Consider the following 15,361-nt stretch of genomic DNA (forward strand, 5'->3'; position numbering starts at 1 on the left):
TTTTCCTTTAAACTTTTGAGTGATCTTGATGGATGGGACATTAAACGGAGGCAGGTGGGAGACTCAGGAAAATATTGAATGGGCATTGCCAATGACAGTTTGATCCTAGCTTTCCACAGGGATTTTAGAATGAAGAGCAAGAAATTTTAGGAGACTTCAGTCTTCACCTTCTCCTGTACTCCTAATTTGTTGCTTTCCTAACAGTAAATGAGGAACTTGAAGGTGGGGCACCAGGAGTGTGGGACGATACTCCTGTTTTGTAGCTCCAACCTGATAATGACAGAAGTCTCCTGATTCTACTCTGCTAGCCTGGGATGAAGAAGGCCTGGGTGTGCTCATAACATCCTTCTCCTGTGTTCATAGCTGAGATGGTGGAGCAGGCAACAGGCCCCAGTGATCAGAAGGTAGCAAGCTACAGTGATGGAGCCCCACCACAAAGCCAGAGAGACAAGGTCAGCTTGTTTCTAGGATTTTTGTAGATCAGATTGTTTTCCATCAAAATGATAGGATTTAGACATTTATTTTTCTAGGGATGATTTCATTGATATTGTATTCAGTTGGGAATGTATAAATTGTACACTTTAGAAAGAATATGGAGAGACTGTTTTCTGTGTATCAGATTAATATCAATTATAGAAAAGTTAAGTCCCTCTTCCCCCTGGGACACCAACACCTTTTTCCCATGCCAAAGTTATTCCTCCTCAGAAAACAGCTTCAGCACCGGGGGGTTCCTGACCAGGGTCTGAAAAGCAGTCAGGTGTGTCAATTGCCATGAGGGTGGTTACAGAACTAAAAGTGCACGAATCCTGATGTGTAGCTCAGTGACTCTTCACCACAGGGACCATACTTATGAAAACTCTGCTGAAGCCTTCCTCCTGACCACTGCTGTCTTCATCCTCCTCAAAGGAACCCCTATCTGACTTCTGCACCTCAGACATTTGCCTGTATTTTAACTCTATATAAGGGAATTTTTCTACATTGAATTTTGAGTGTATTAACATGTTTTTGAGAGGGGAATTTATAGCTCTCTAAATCTGGAAAAAAATCAGGAAACATTGGTGTATGTTAATGTTGGATAATTATGATCACCATTATCCACAATTATGGTAAATGGCGAGGGAGATAGACTCATGAAGAGGAGTATAAGAATCATGTAGAAAAACTGGAGTCATGAAATCAGTGGCTCAAAAAAAGCAGTGTGGCAATATGGGAGAGTGTGTTTATCTTCATCATTCTTTTTAAAAATAAAGCTTTTCAATATAGTTAGAAATTTGCAATCTCTAGTCTCTTAGAAAGTTAATATAAACTGATAAATCAACAACAAAAACCCAAGCTTTGGAATGAGACAGAATCTCTGTTATAAACTAGTTGCAGAAATAAGAATGCAGCAATTAGCTTGTGATTCCCTCATTCATGCATTTATTTCTATCTTCAGTAGTCAGACACTTTGATAATCACTATGAATATATGTTATGTATATCATGTACATATAGTTCATAAAACATACAGTATAATAGAAATGAAGACAAAATATCCAATGTTCTGGGTTTATAAGACTGTGAAGAGAACATTCTAGTTCCGTGTATAGGTTCTACGGCAAGGCAGACGTGGAGGATGGACAGTTAGCCCAGAATGGAGGTACTAGAGAATGCACTGAAGATCTTAATGGTGTGTGAAAGGTTAGGGCCGCTGAGGGGTATGTGTGTGTGTTTGTGATGTCGTGGCTGGGGTTTCCAGAGGGAGACTTTCCCTTGTCTCCTGCAGAAAATATCAACTCATTACCTTGAGATTCAAGGTCATCTTTCCAGGCATCTTAGTCAAATAGAACTGCGCAGGGTCCTAAATATGTCATGCCCCTCTTCCTTCTGCCTTGTTCAGGCCCTTCCTGGTGACTGATCTGGTACACACTGGTGCTACCCAGGATCCTCCTGAGTGGCTGCCATCTTGCCTCATACCTACAGGTAGATCCCCAGGCTGCACTGATGCTCAGACGTTTGTAAGAGCACACACTAGCCCCTCTTCTAGCTCCGCCGTCCGCGCCTCAGTGCTCAGCTCTTGTGCCATGTGCTCCAGGAGGACAGCCTTGCCGTCCAGCCTGGTATCAGGAGACATCTCTTCACACATAAAAATACTTAAGTCACAATGTTACATTCACATTTTACCTTGATTTAGAGCTGGGAAGACTTATGTGCTTTACTAGAGTATAAATATCCAGTGATCTATTACTCTTTAACTTTGCATAATACTTTATAATTATTTACTTTCTCATTTCATCTTGTGACTTAGCTATATGTAGACATATCTTATATCCTTCACTAGGTGGTGGACTTCTGGAAGGCAGCAATCACAATTAATCATCTTTTTATGCCTCCTAATATCTAGTACACTAATGAGCATCTGAGAATTTATTGAATTAATGATTTTCTTCATTGATATCTTAGCAAAGATGCCATGAAGACTAAGGTTTATTCTGGCCAGGGATTTCTTAGATGTAGCATCAGTTATCAGAAGTATCTTGATGATAAAAAAGACTTTGGATAATTACATATTTTCTTATTATGTGAAAACTAGAATATGTCAAAAAGATTACACATTTTTTTTTTTTTTGCCTAAAATGACTCACGGTGTATGTTCCACTTTTTCCACAATTTCCCATATTACATTGCTTTCTAATTCCTGTCTGCATAAGTCTTTTATCCTGAAACTAAGGTCCTTGCCTTTGAATTCATTGGTATTTTGAGAACAATATGAACTATGACCATGAATGTCAAAACCTAAGTTTCAGAGGTTCATTTTAGTAATTGTGACTTTGTGGAACTGATGGGTTCTTAGACTCTTTAGCAGAATAGTCTAAGAATAGCTATAAATTTTGGTGTTGTGTATGATATCTGAAGTGTAGGCAGCATTGTATTTGGTTTGTTTTTTCAGATTTAACTGATGAATATAGAAATCCAGAAGGAAAGTCTTCCAGAATATTCTTGATGTAGAATCATTGTTTTATGCAAACTCAAGTTAATTTAAAAGATGAGCATGCCAAACAAAAGACTCTGCTGTGTAACAGTGACTGCTCCCATGAGCACTCTTGCACAGGGTGGGGTGGTGAGGAAGACCCAGTCAAACAGGGAAGCAAAGTGCAGGCCTGACCTCTTATTCCTCTCACACCACCAATTTTCTCCTGTAAGATTTCAGACTTTCAGCTTTATATATCCTTGTGACTTTCTCATCAGTAGATCGATAACACTTTTCAGAGTGATCAAGTAACTCTGCCTCTAAAACTAACTGTGCCCCAGCCTGCCCAGGTTCAAAATATAATTGAAATAACTGACGAATGTGGGAGGTCAGCTCTTAAGAATTAGCTTCTACAGCCTGCATCAAGATCATTAACCCAGGCCCCTGAGAGCAAGTGTCTGGTATCCCATTGAAGGAGTTGGTGAATGTCATAGGTCATTCAGAAACATTTGCTCTCTCAGTCGGTTTCATTGCAGGTGGCTGGGAGTGTGGTAATGGGGGCATTAGATAAGGGTTCAAGGTCTGATTGTGCCACTGTTTTACTATGACACAGTAACTTCACTTCTTTGAACTATACTTTCTTGGTCTATGACCTTTCATAAAGAGATCACTGTCTTTGGAGTATTCAGAGAAAGTTGCATGAAGAACCTATGGCTTTGACTAATTAGAAAAGATTTGGATAAGCCAAGAGTTACCGTGGCCCTTCAGAGCTGGGATTAGACCAACTATAGACTACCTGGATATGCAGTTTTGGTTCCAGAGCTGCAAGTCTTCTTGTTCACAGTTGCTATTAAGCATGTGATCATTGTCCTCCCTTTAGAAAGATTATAAGCATTTTATTTTCCTACTGTGGTTGGAATGAAGGAATACAGTGTTGTTTTCTGATTCCTTTTAATTTTTATTCAGTTTGTTCAGGTATAGTTTCACATAATAAAATTGAATCTTTAAGCATAGAGTTCAGTTATTTTTGAAATGATATGTAGGTGGATACCCACCACCACTGTCAAGATTAAAACAGTGTGACTTCCCCAAAAGTTCCTTTCATCCTCCTCCTTGCAGCACTCTTGCCTCAGCCTTCTGAGTTGCTGTAGTGACAGACATGCACAACCTCACCCAACCCAAAATGTTTCTTTTTGTCCCTCTGCAATTGATCCCCTCTTTCAATACTCTCCACAGCCTTCTAAATGGAGTCATATGCTTTCTTTTATGTCTAATATTTTTAAATGTATCAAATGCTTTTGAGATTCATGCACATGATTTTGTGTATCCATGGTTTCTCCTTTGTTGGTGCTTAGTAGTATTCCAGTAGGTAGGTATCCTACAGTTTTGTTTAATCATTCACCATAGTCTGTGGACCTAATTCCTAAAACATGCTCTTTCATTGGGATGCGTTACCATTCTTTAAGTGGTTCTTTGGAAAATATGTTAGTTTCTTTAGTTAGAACCACGAAAAATTCTTATAATTGACAATTTAACCCTAGAAGCTCTAAAAACAATACTAGAGACTATATATAAGTCTTAAATTTGCTGTGTCTTAGTGAAAATTATGGAAAATCTTACTCAATTCCCTTAAGGCTCCTATGAGATAAGGCAATAAATATAAATCGGCTATAGAATAAATTTGAATCAAGTATCCGAGCATAAAATGTGATCTCAATAGTGTCTAATATAATTGACATTAATTTCAGTCTTCCAGTGACTGTTCTGACTAGTTTTTCCAGGAATTGGAATTTATTTAAGCTATTTTCAAGAATTTTATAGTCAAAAAATGCAATGACAATGTGCTCTGATATATGTGTTTGTGTGTGTGTGTATAATATATACATATATATCTAATTTGTACATGATGAACTTGGCTTATAAAAAAACCAAATGTCTTTGATTCCTCTTGATTCTTATAAGCCTCACCTTAGCAATGATTAGTTATTTGCTTTGACAAATTTCTATTAAAAAGTATTTATGCAATCAAATTACTAAGCTCTGTAAGCATGTCAACATTATTGGGTCTTTGAATCAAAATGATGGAAGGTAAAAATGATTAGCACATTTAAAAGAAAATTTACAACAGAAGTCTTGGTATTAAAGAACCTTACACAACAAACTGTGAAGGCATATTTATCTCAAATTATTGATTAGATTAGTTTAGTAAAATATTTTAGTCTGTTGGTTATCAAATGCTGTAAATCAGAGATCTCAAAGCTATCCATGCATAGCCATGACTCATTTGGGGCCCTGGAGGAGGGAGGAATGTGTATGCAGAGGTGCCATGTTTGTCACATCATGCATGAACTGAAAATAAATTTCAGAGTGAGATCATTTTTAGCAGCTGCAGGAAGTCAGTTTACAACTAAATTAAATCAGAAGCATTGTTCTTTATGGATATTCTATTTCATAAAGAATGTTCCTGACAGAACCATTTTCCTTTCCTGCTCTGTGGATGGAGTCTTCAGAAATAAATTACCTCCTAGGGATTTTTTTTCAAAGAAGCTCAAATCATTTCTCAAAAGTTTTGAGTAACATGTGGCTCTTTTAGTTTTACTTTTTTAAAAACAAAAAGTTTGGATTGTTTTAATGTTACATTGTCTGAACAATGTGAGGGCTAATTTCTTTGTCACTTTTTTGCTTATTTTCAATAGATTTTTAATTACTGAGCTAAGAAGTAATGGTTGAGATAATCCTATTGTACCAACATGTGCAAAATTGTTTTTTTTTAACTTTCAGAACGGTCATGGTCTGGTTTTCATATGCATGTAGGGGAGTGCACATGCATGCCTGTTGCTGACACACATTGGAGACTTCTGCATTGTTTCTTTATTATTAAATTTTGGGATTTGTGTTATGACCACCAGTCAGCAGAGAAACTCCAACACTACTCGGGACAGCATGCATAATTTGGTGACACATCATTATAGGGCCTGAAACTTGAGTTGATGATGGGATTGCTACTGAGCCAGCCTTGGCCTTCCAGTTGTCAGGAGACAGAAAAGTGGAAGCTGGAATTCAATTTTAAACAAGGACTAGTTAATAAATGTTACGGGAAAATGTCCAAATGGCAATTACACCAAGGGGAGCCTTGGACTATCACTTACAATCCAGAGATGTAGCTCCGAGAGTTTTTTGACTTGTATTCCTTAAGACTGCAGTTTTGCCTCTGTAACCTGAAAGTTCAAGAATATGCTGAATGATCTCGAAAAAGGTATCTAAACTACAACGGAAAATATTTTACAACCCTAAGAAAAAAACTTTTTGCGTGTGCACGTGCTTGTGTAAAATAGGTATTAAAATGGCTAGATAAGAGGAGTAAGTTCAGTAGGGCAGCTACAGATTTTGAAAATTTATTACCTATCTCAAAAAAACTAGAAGATGGTCAAAGGTTCCCGTCACAGGGCTAGGGTTTTGGCTCAATGGTAGAGCACTTGCCTAGCATGTGTGAGACACTGGGTTTAATTCTCGGCACCACATACAGGTAAATTAATAAATGAAATAAAGGTCCATTAATAATTTAAAAAAATATATATTAAAAAGGTCTCTAGCACAAATAAATGCTCAATCGCCCTGATTTGATCAGTATGCATTGTACACATGTATTGAATTTTTACACTTTTCCCATGAATATGTGATTATTCTGAGTGTCATTTAAAAAATTTAAAAACGCTGAATCATTGGGATTGCAGTTGTGGCTCAGTGGTAAAGCACTTGCCTAGCATGGGTGATGCACTGGGTTCAATCCTCAGCACTACATAAAAAAAAAAGAAAAGAAAAGAAAGAAAGAAAAAGCTGAATCATTATCCAAACCCCATAATCCTGAATTGCAGTTGGCCCTTTGGTTGATGAGATCTGCAGTTCTCCACTTGGGCCATGGGAAGGTGATGTTGTCTGCGCCACAGGGCTTCTGCCAGAAACACTTGGCTTTGCCTTGGAGGGCAGGTTCCCTCCACATGTGCAGGGCATCGCACAAGGGCCCTTGACACCTGGGGCATGTGATTTAGGGCTAGAGGTTCCATGAAGGGAGAGGTGTTAAACATTAATGCCTCTTAAAAAGGGTTACTTAAAATCTTCCTTCCATCTGAATACTGATTTCCTACTTGGCTTATAATGTTCTAACCATTACAGTGCCCCTTGAAATACCAGGATTGTGTTTTAGCTTCTGATGGAGAGACCTCTATAGAGAATAGTGTCTGCTCCATTTCTGAGCCATCTCTGCTTTTTTTCCAAACTCTGCTCATGTGTTCTGTCTCCCCAGAAATCTTTCCTGAAAAAAACTCAATTTCCACAGACCCAGGTTAGGAAAAAAAAATCATTTGAGCAACCCTTCATGTAGTGCCACATTATGTTTTAACATGCATGAATTCTGTACCTGCTTCTACCTTACTGCACATAACTCCTTGTACTTATTTTGTTCATCTTTAGAAATATTCCCAGCAGCCAGGACCAGGTTTGGTGACTGACAGATGATAAATAAGTAGTTCTAATTAAAAGTGTCCTTTCTTTTAGGTGGCTCTTCCTGATAGTGACAATTTCTCCATGGTTCTCATCAAGCTAGTAGATGGCAAATGCTATGTGACCTAAGGGTGTTTGGGTGCTGAATGTCTCACCCACTTGTGTTCCATTATTACCAGCCTCTTTTACTGCACTTGTCTATGAGGTGCTTTCCGAGTGTGTTCTCCTGCCCAGCACTTCCAGCATCCCAGCATTTATCTTATCACCTGGGAATCATCCCACTAGAGATTTCCACCAGATTGCTTGCTCATCTATGGCATTTGCACTATTTCAACCTCAGCAATTAGATCATGATGTGCTAAATATCTGATTAAATAATGATTAGAAATGGTCTTCCACAGCAATGTAAGCATTCCACTATCACAGCTTGAAGGCATGTTTCTGACCCAGTAAAAAGTAATTCTTAAGGTTATTTTTATTCAAGAGGAAAATCAGAGACTGATACAAAAGCTCTTCTGTTAACCTTAGGAGCCTCTTTTCATGCTAGGGTTTGCAAAGATAGGTAAGGATAGCCAAATACAAGTAGAAACAGACTGCAAATTCCCCACCAATATCCATCCACAGTATCTTCTGTCTCCAACGCTATCTTCATGCTCTGGGACAATTTGAAGATCTCTACGAATCTTCTCCTTAGTTTCCCCACCGTACTCATTTCTCTAACTTAATACCATGCTGGTTGTGATGTAAAATGCCCTAGTTAGGAATTTTTTTTAAATTCCTCAATGACAGTGAAAGGGAATCAAATGGTCACCTGTCATGCATGTAAGTGATAAAACAGCTGTCTGGCAGTCTGACAAATTTAATAATAGTCTTCCCAGGTTTTTAAAAAGGATATTAAAGTATTAGGGTATAATTGTTCCCTGGTTTTATAAAAGTGTATTGTCAATCAGAAGATTCTGTGTGTTTTCTCGGACTTTAATATTTTTTTCTAAGTAAATTCTTAAATTCTACTCTCATCACTCATAATTTTCCTGGGGTGGTTTGTAAATTTGTTATTTTAGATATCCTTTGCTTTTTCAAAAATTTTTTTCTTACTTAGACAAGCTCATGTTGTACAACGTAAAGCTTTTGTAGTCTGAATCATTGTAGCAGTTAAGAGGATTAAAAATATATTTACAATATGTAATATGTAAAAAGGTTTCAGGACTTTAAGGTAGAGCTTTGCTTTAAAAATAAGACAAGACATATCAAAGACATTTTATAAATATTTATTTTTAAGGACGTTTTCTCAGAAAAGTATTTTAATAAAAGTATTTCTTTTATTAAAAATATTTAAGGAAAGTTTATAGACAGGAGAAAATGTTTCCTGACTTCCAGCTTAATTGTTACAAAGGCCACTTATGCCTGTAAGCTTAGATTGCAGTTTTCTTTGTAGAACTATTATGATTTTTTTTCCTTCATGCAAAATTCACTTATTTATCATGAGCGGCCTCTAGTGTGTATTCAGTTTGCTCCTGCTTGGCTGTACATTAGTTCGTTATTAGTGACTGGAGAGCAGTTCCATGTGTTCGGAACAAGAAAAACAACTGCAGTTTCTGTCATCTTAGCAATTTTATCAGTCAGTGAGAAGAACATTTTTGCATAATAGTGTGGTCTTAGGATTCCTGTTAGCAGTAATAGGGCTTTCACAGTGAATTTCCTCCAAGTGGCAGTGGCTCTCCAAAGCTTGTTTCTGATGTGGGAGCAAGAGTGAGTTGTCCCTATCATGCTAATATTCTCCATGGTTTTAGCAGATTGCTTTCAGGCAAGGGTGCAAGTTGCCATGATTTAGCAAAACAAGAGACTTGAGGCAAATCATAGGGCCGAAGTCTGAACTAAACTCTTCTTACTTGTCTTATTTCACATGAACTGTATTCAGGCAATTTTTAATGCAGTCAGAATTACAAATATAAATCATACAAAGGCAAGATAGTTTAAGTTAGCCAAATTGATATTAGTTAATATTCATCTTTTTTACCTTTATTCTTGTTTTGAAAAAAAGACTTGTCTTCCACTATTACCTCTGCTCCCTCTCCTTATAGAAGTAATATAAGTTCATTGTAATGAATTTGGAAAATACAGGAAAACACAAAGAAGAAGATAACCTGAAATCCTACTTTTATGAATGACTCTATTAATATTTTTACAAAAAATATGAATAACTCTATTAATATTTTTACAAAATTTTTAACTGAGTGTATGTATTTACATGTAATAAAATAGGGATTTTATATATATATTGTTTCACATCATGCCCATTTTCATAATAATATATTAAGAACATATAACCATGTCACTATAAACAGTTACATTTTTAACACTATTCTATATATATCAGAAATGCACACAGTTTATAATTTTTTCTAAATAAAATTTGATGAACAATATAAATAAAACTTTGAGTTTCTGACACTTAGGGTAATTTCCTAGGAATAAAAGACCTGGGTCAAAGTAATGTTTCAAAAACAAACTTGAATTCAGTTTGATAGCTTCATTTTCAGAGTGTTTGTGCTCCTCTGCTGTTTCACAAACCAAGTGAAAAAACTTACATTTCTCTGTACTCTTGCCAGTGTTATTAACCTGGTATTTTTTTTTTTTTGTGTGTGTGTGTGTGTGTGTGTGTGTGTGTGTGTTGCAGAGCCTCCAACCCAGGCCTCCCTGATGCTCAGCATGTGCTGAACCACTGAGTTACATCCCCAGCCCAAACCTGGTTTTTATTGATTTGTCATATGAGAAATTTATATCATATGAGAAATTATGTTCTTTTAGATTATGCAGCCAAGCTGTGTGACAGACCTTACTGTAGGCATTTGAGATACCATAGGTAACATAATGCCTGACTTCATAGAGATAAGTAAATTAAAATGTGATGTGTGTTGCTAGTAAACAGGAAGAAACTGAAGCTGGAGAAGGGGTAACATGTTTGTGGTAAGTCAGCAGCAATCAAAGGGAGGGGCCCTTACTGAGGAAGTGACCTGAGTTAAAACCACAGAGGTGCAGAGTGAGCCACCTGAGAGCCAGTGATGGGCAAGGTGGTATCAGCTTTTGCCACATAGCTGACCACCCCAAAGCATCGTGGCTTTAAACAATGACATTTATTTTCTCACAAGTCCAAAGGGTCAGCAAAGCAGATCTTCTGGGCTCATTCATCTGTCATTCAAGTAATTGATAAAGGAATACTTTATCAATCCCAGAGGTTCCCAGAACCTCTTCCTCAATCCTGTGCTTTATGAATACCTGTGTACATGACCCTTCTGAGAAAAACGTGTGGATTTTACACCAAATAATTCTGCGGGTCACTTCAAGCCCCCAGCTAGGTGTCCTACAACTAATTCAAATTAATTAATATTCAGTGTCCGGAATGAGCATTGACCCCACAGGTTAAGGGGTTGGTCCCACAAAACTGTCCCTTTCCTTAGAAAATCAGAATTAAAGGGTTCCCAGGTAACTCACCATTCTGTCTGTTATGGTTTGTATGAGGTGTCCCCTAAAAGCTCATGTGTGACACAATGCAGGAAAGTTCAGAGGTAAAATGACTGGGTTATGGGGTAGGGTATGGCTAGAGGAGGTAGGTCATTGGGGGTGTGCCTTTGGCATATATCTTTTGTCTGTGGTGAGGGGGTCTGCTTCCTGGTGCCATGTTCCCAGCCACTTTCATCTACCCCACTTTTCCATCATGATGTTCTGCCTTATCTCAGGCCCTGAAGAAGGCAGCTGGCTGCCTGTGGACTGAGAACACTGAAACTGTGAGCCCCCCAAAACATTTTCTCCTCTCAAATTGTTTTTATCAGGTGTTTTTGTTATTTATCCAACAACAACAACAAAATGCTGACTAAATCATGACTGCTTCAGCTCCAAATTGGGGGTTCACAGAACCTCTTCCTCATGTTTCACAACTTGTTGTAGCAGCTCACAGAACTGGGGACAGAAAGGTTGCTAGGACAGGAGCTTCTGTCCCCCATGGATTGGGGATATATCGCCTTTCTGGCATGTGAATGTGTGCACCAACCTGGAAGCTCTTTGAACTCCATCATTTAGGAATCTTTATGGAAGTTCTATTATGTAGAAATGACTGATCAAGTCACTGTCCATTGCCAATTAACTCAGTCCCCAGCCCAACTCCCTTCATTTGGGCAAGGGATGGGGGCTGAAAGTTCCAATACTCTAATCATGCTTTGGTCTTTCTGGGACTAGCCTGCAACCTGGAGCTACTCTAGGAACCCTGAGCTACTAGTCATTGCATCAGCAAAAGGACACTGATCGGTGAAGACTCCAATGGTCTTAGAAGTTTTTATGTCAGAAGCCAAGGGATAAAGACATATATTTTCCTTATAGTATCACGGTATCACAGTTGTGCTGATGTAATTAGCATGTGGATGCGACTTTCTTACAAGTTTGGAGGTTAGCCAATAATAAGGTGAGCAGCTGACTCTTCTCTTTCCTTCTCTGTCCTTTAGGCTTGCCCAGTACTGCTCTCAGAACAACAGTGAGAGTTCTCAGAGACCAAAGGGAAGGCTACAGCTTCTTTAAGGTTCGTAACTGACACACTGTCATTTCATTTGCATTTTGTTGGTCAAAGCAAATGACCAGGTTGATCCAAATTCCATCATGGGGAAACAGACTCTGATCAGCACCTTCTGATAGAAGAATCGGTGAAGTTATATCATAAAGGGGTTTATTGGAGAAGGAGAAAAAATTACAGTTAATTTTCCAAATTATCGTGAAGAGAATAAGGTAAAGATTTCAGGAGGGAGAGTGGTTTAGAAGAGTATGTGATCGTGAAGGGATTCATTGTTAATGGTAATGATTTACTGTGAAACGGGAAGCCACTGTGGGGATTTGAGCAGTGGAGTGGTAGTAGCTCTCTTCTTAGGGTTGTGACATGGTGGATGGTAAGAAAGAGCCAAATGGGGAGTATATTTTGAAAGAAGAAGCTGTGTAATGTGCAGACAAGTCAATTATGGTGCCAAAAGAAAGAGTCAAGGATGACTCCAAGGATTTTGGACTAAGCAATTGGAAAAAAAATTGTTTTAGGTAAGATTGATAAGACTGTAAAATGAGCAATTTCTTTGGGGGAAAGAGAAGAGATTCAGTAAAGTATGCATAGAGTTTCAGTTATTTATCCACAAAACTTTGAATGGGCCACTTGAGTTGGATACTTGAGTCTGAGCGGAGAGAAGCTGCAGAATTCGTAGTCATTAGCATGTAAAGGCCCTTAAGTCCATAAGAGTTGGTAAGATACCTAGAAACTGCAGAAATCAGAGCAGCAAAGTCCAGGGACTGAGCTGTGGGAATTCAAGTGTTAACAAGTCTGAGATCATTGAAGACTAACAAGGAGACAACAGGAATAACCATTGAACTAGAGGAAGCCAAGAAACTGTGGTCCTCATCCTTAAGTCACATGAAAAATGAGAAGGAATAGAAAGTGTCCATTGGTGTCCAGTGGTGCTTCTGTTGAACAAAGTAGCATGGGAAAACTGAACATCAGATTAGTAATCTGGAAGTCTTTGGAGGTTGGAAATTGTGTGTGTGTGTGTGTGTGTGTGTGTGTGTGTTTGTGTTTATAATGATTTTAGATTATTTATATACTAAGATATTTAAATTTGAATGTCTTTGGTGTCATTTCTATTGTCTACATTATATTTTCTATTTGATTTTATTTCCATTTGAAACATCAACTCTATTTGAATGAGTACCCTCACACTTTGTATTTTGGATTTAAGTTATTTCCCAAGTAGTCCTTTTATTTTTGTTAGTGATATTGATCATCTAATGATTCTATGGTTTTCAGCAAGACACACATAAGCCTTTGTCATCTGATTGCATTCTTTGGGATTCCTGTAATAGAGAGATCTTCATGGGGAGAACTGGGAGGCTTTAGTCTCCGTTTTTTAGGAATATAGTTTACACGGCCGTGTGCAATGGTTGGAAGCATTAAGATAATTTTCTATCCTTGCCAGTGTCTGTTTTTAAGTATTTACTATATATTTAGCATATTACTTAAGAAATATTTTCCTCAACATTTTCTTAAGTAAAACTTTAGCTCTTGCCATGGGGGAAACTGTGGAAGTAAAAGCAGGATTGAGATTAAAAACACCATATGACAGCAGAAGCTGTAGCCAGACAGCTTATTGCACTTGGCAATAGGAAGCTCAGGAGGAGCAGACAACCTATTAGTGACCCTAATGGCGTTTATCGCTGGCTGTATTTATTGAATTCTGTATATTACATCTCAGCTGAATCAGAGAGAGAAGCATAATGCAAATAAATTACACAAAGTGATTCACTATCAGTGAGCTCCCTTTTTATATTTGTTAAGGTGAAGAATTGGCATTAACCTCTGTATGTTCTTTTGGGTTCTTTCCTGTTGTAAATAAGAGGAGACATTCCATTCTGCAGTGCATTGGGCTGCTCAGCTATTCATGGCACTTCCTGGCACTTCCTGCTGCTGACCACCACCACTTCCTTCTAGGAAATAAGCCCATGCTTTGCTTTCCATTCCTATAGCCACTCTCATTCCCCTCCCCACCCCTTCTGCCTCTTTTGGAAAACAAATAATTTCTTCAAAGAGCAGAAGGGAAAGGTGACCTAATACAACTTTGACTGAATATAGTATACAAAGGCCTGCTCTGAAGGGTGCCCGAGACGTCATTCTCTCATCCTTTAAAGATCATAGCACACGAGGGTACAAGTGACTGGATGATAAAATCTTAGTCTGTTTGGGCTGCTGTAACAAAATAATGTAAATGAAACTGCAGACAAACAGCATTATTTTTTCTCTTAGTTCTGGATGCCCAGAAGGAAAAGAACAACATTCCAGCAGATTCCGTATCTGGAGAGGGATGTTTTCCTGGAGCACACATGGTGCCTCTTGTGTGCTCATGTTGTAGAAGCACAAAGCAATCTTTGGGCCTCCCCCAAAACCCCTACCTCTGTTTCTAGGGGATTACTGGGAGTTGCCCTTATGGCCTAATCACTTCTTAAAACCCTACCTCTGAGTGCCATCCTGTTGGGGATTGATTTCTACCATATGCAACCTGGAAGGACATAATCAGATGGCTGGTCTAAGAACTTAAGAAAGTGCCTTCCTGCCATCCTGTGACACTCCATGCATAGGATTTCCTGGACTGCCTTTGTTTTCTTTCTGTTCTTCCCATTGTTGTTTAAACCTCTGACCTTCTTCCCATGACTTCATGTATTGATTTTAACTTTCCATGCAGTACCAATTTAGGATGCATCTTTCCTTTCTTCTTCCTGTACTTGTTCCCCAATCCTGACTCTTGGCTCTTGTGCCTCTACAGCTTTCTGTAGAGTATTGTGTTTGTAATGCTCACCTGTGTTCACTCTTAGACTTCACACCTTTAAGGACTGTGATAAGTCTTATATTCATATAACATGCTAAATGAATATCTGATAAGTTGAACTGAGTATTCTGTATATGGAGGATTCACCAGTTTTTGAGCAAGGCACACTGAAGCCTTTGTCATCTGAATGCATTATTTGGGATTCCTATAATGTGTGGTCTTAACTCTGACTTTCTAGCTCTCTTTCTGCATTTACAACTTTTGCTATTACTGGGCACCCCAACAGTGATTATTATCACCTCCAATTCCAACTGTCTAAAATCTAGTTTTTCTAACTTTGTTTTAACTAGGATTAAATCAAATTTATATAAGACATAAGGATTGAGGTGTGGCTCGGTGGTAGAACACTTGTCTAGCATGCCTGATACCCTGGGTTTAGTCCCTAACCCTGAAAAATAAAAATTAAGTATTGGCTTCAGTCTTTTAAAATTAAGATTGTGTAATGATTCTAGACAATTTTGAAAAGATAATTAGAAAGGTTGACTAAACCAGCTTATAGAATGACACTC

At 38.1% G+C, this 15,361-nt stretch overlaps 1 protein-coding gene across 1 annotated transcript in view; it reads left to right on the forward strand.

The window, feature by feature from the left end:
* Positions 1-368: 368 nt before the first annotated feature.
* Positions 369-15,361, forward strand: part of LOC143389055 (A-kinase anchor protein 9-like) — a 77,429-nt gene continuing 62,436 nt past the window's right edge. Inside the window, 1 exon segment of the mRNA XM_077108299.1 lies at positions 369-452. Coding sequence (XP_076964414.1) covers positions 369-452 — 84 coding nt within the window.

The sequence above is a fragment of the Callospermophilus lateralis genome, unplaced genomic scaffold (genome assembly GCF_048772815.1).
Source record: "Callospermophilus lateralis isolate mCalLat2 unplaced genomic scaffold, mCalLat2.hap1 Scaffold_43, whole genome shotgun sequence".
Classification (NCBI taxonomy): Eukaryota; Metazoa; Chordata; class Mammalia; order Rodentia; family Sciuridae; genus Callospermophilus; species Callospermophilus lateralis.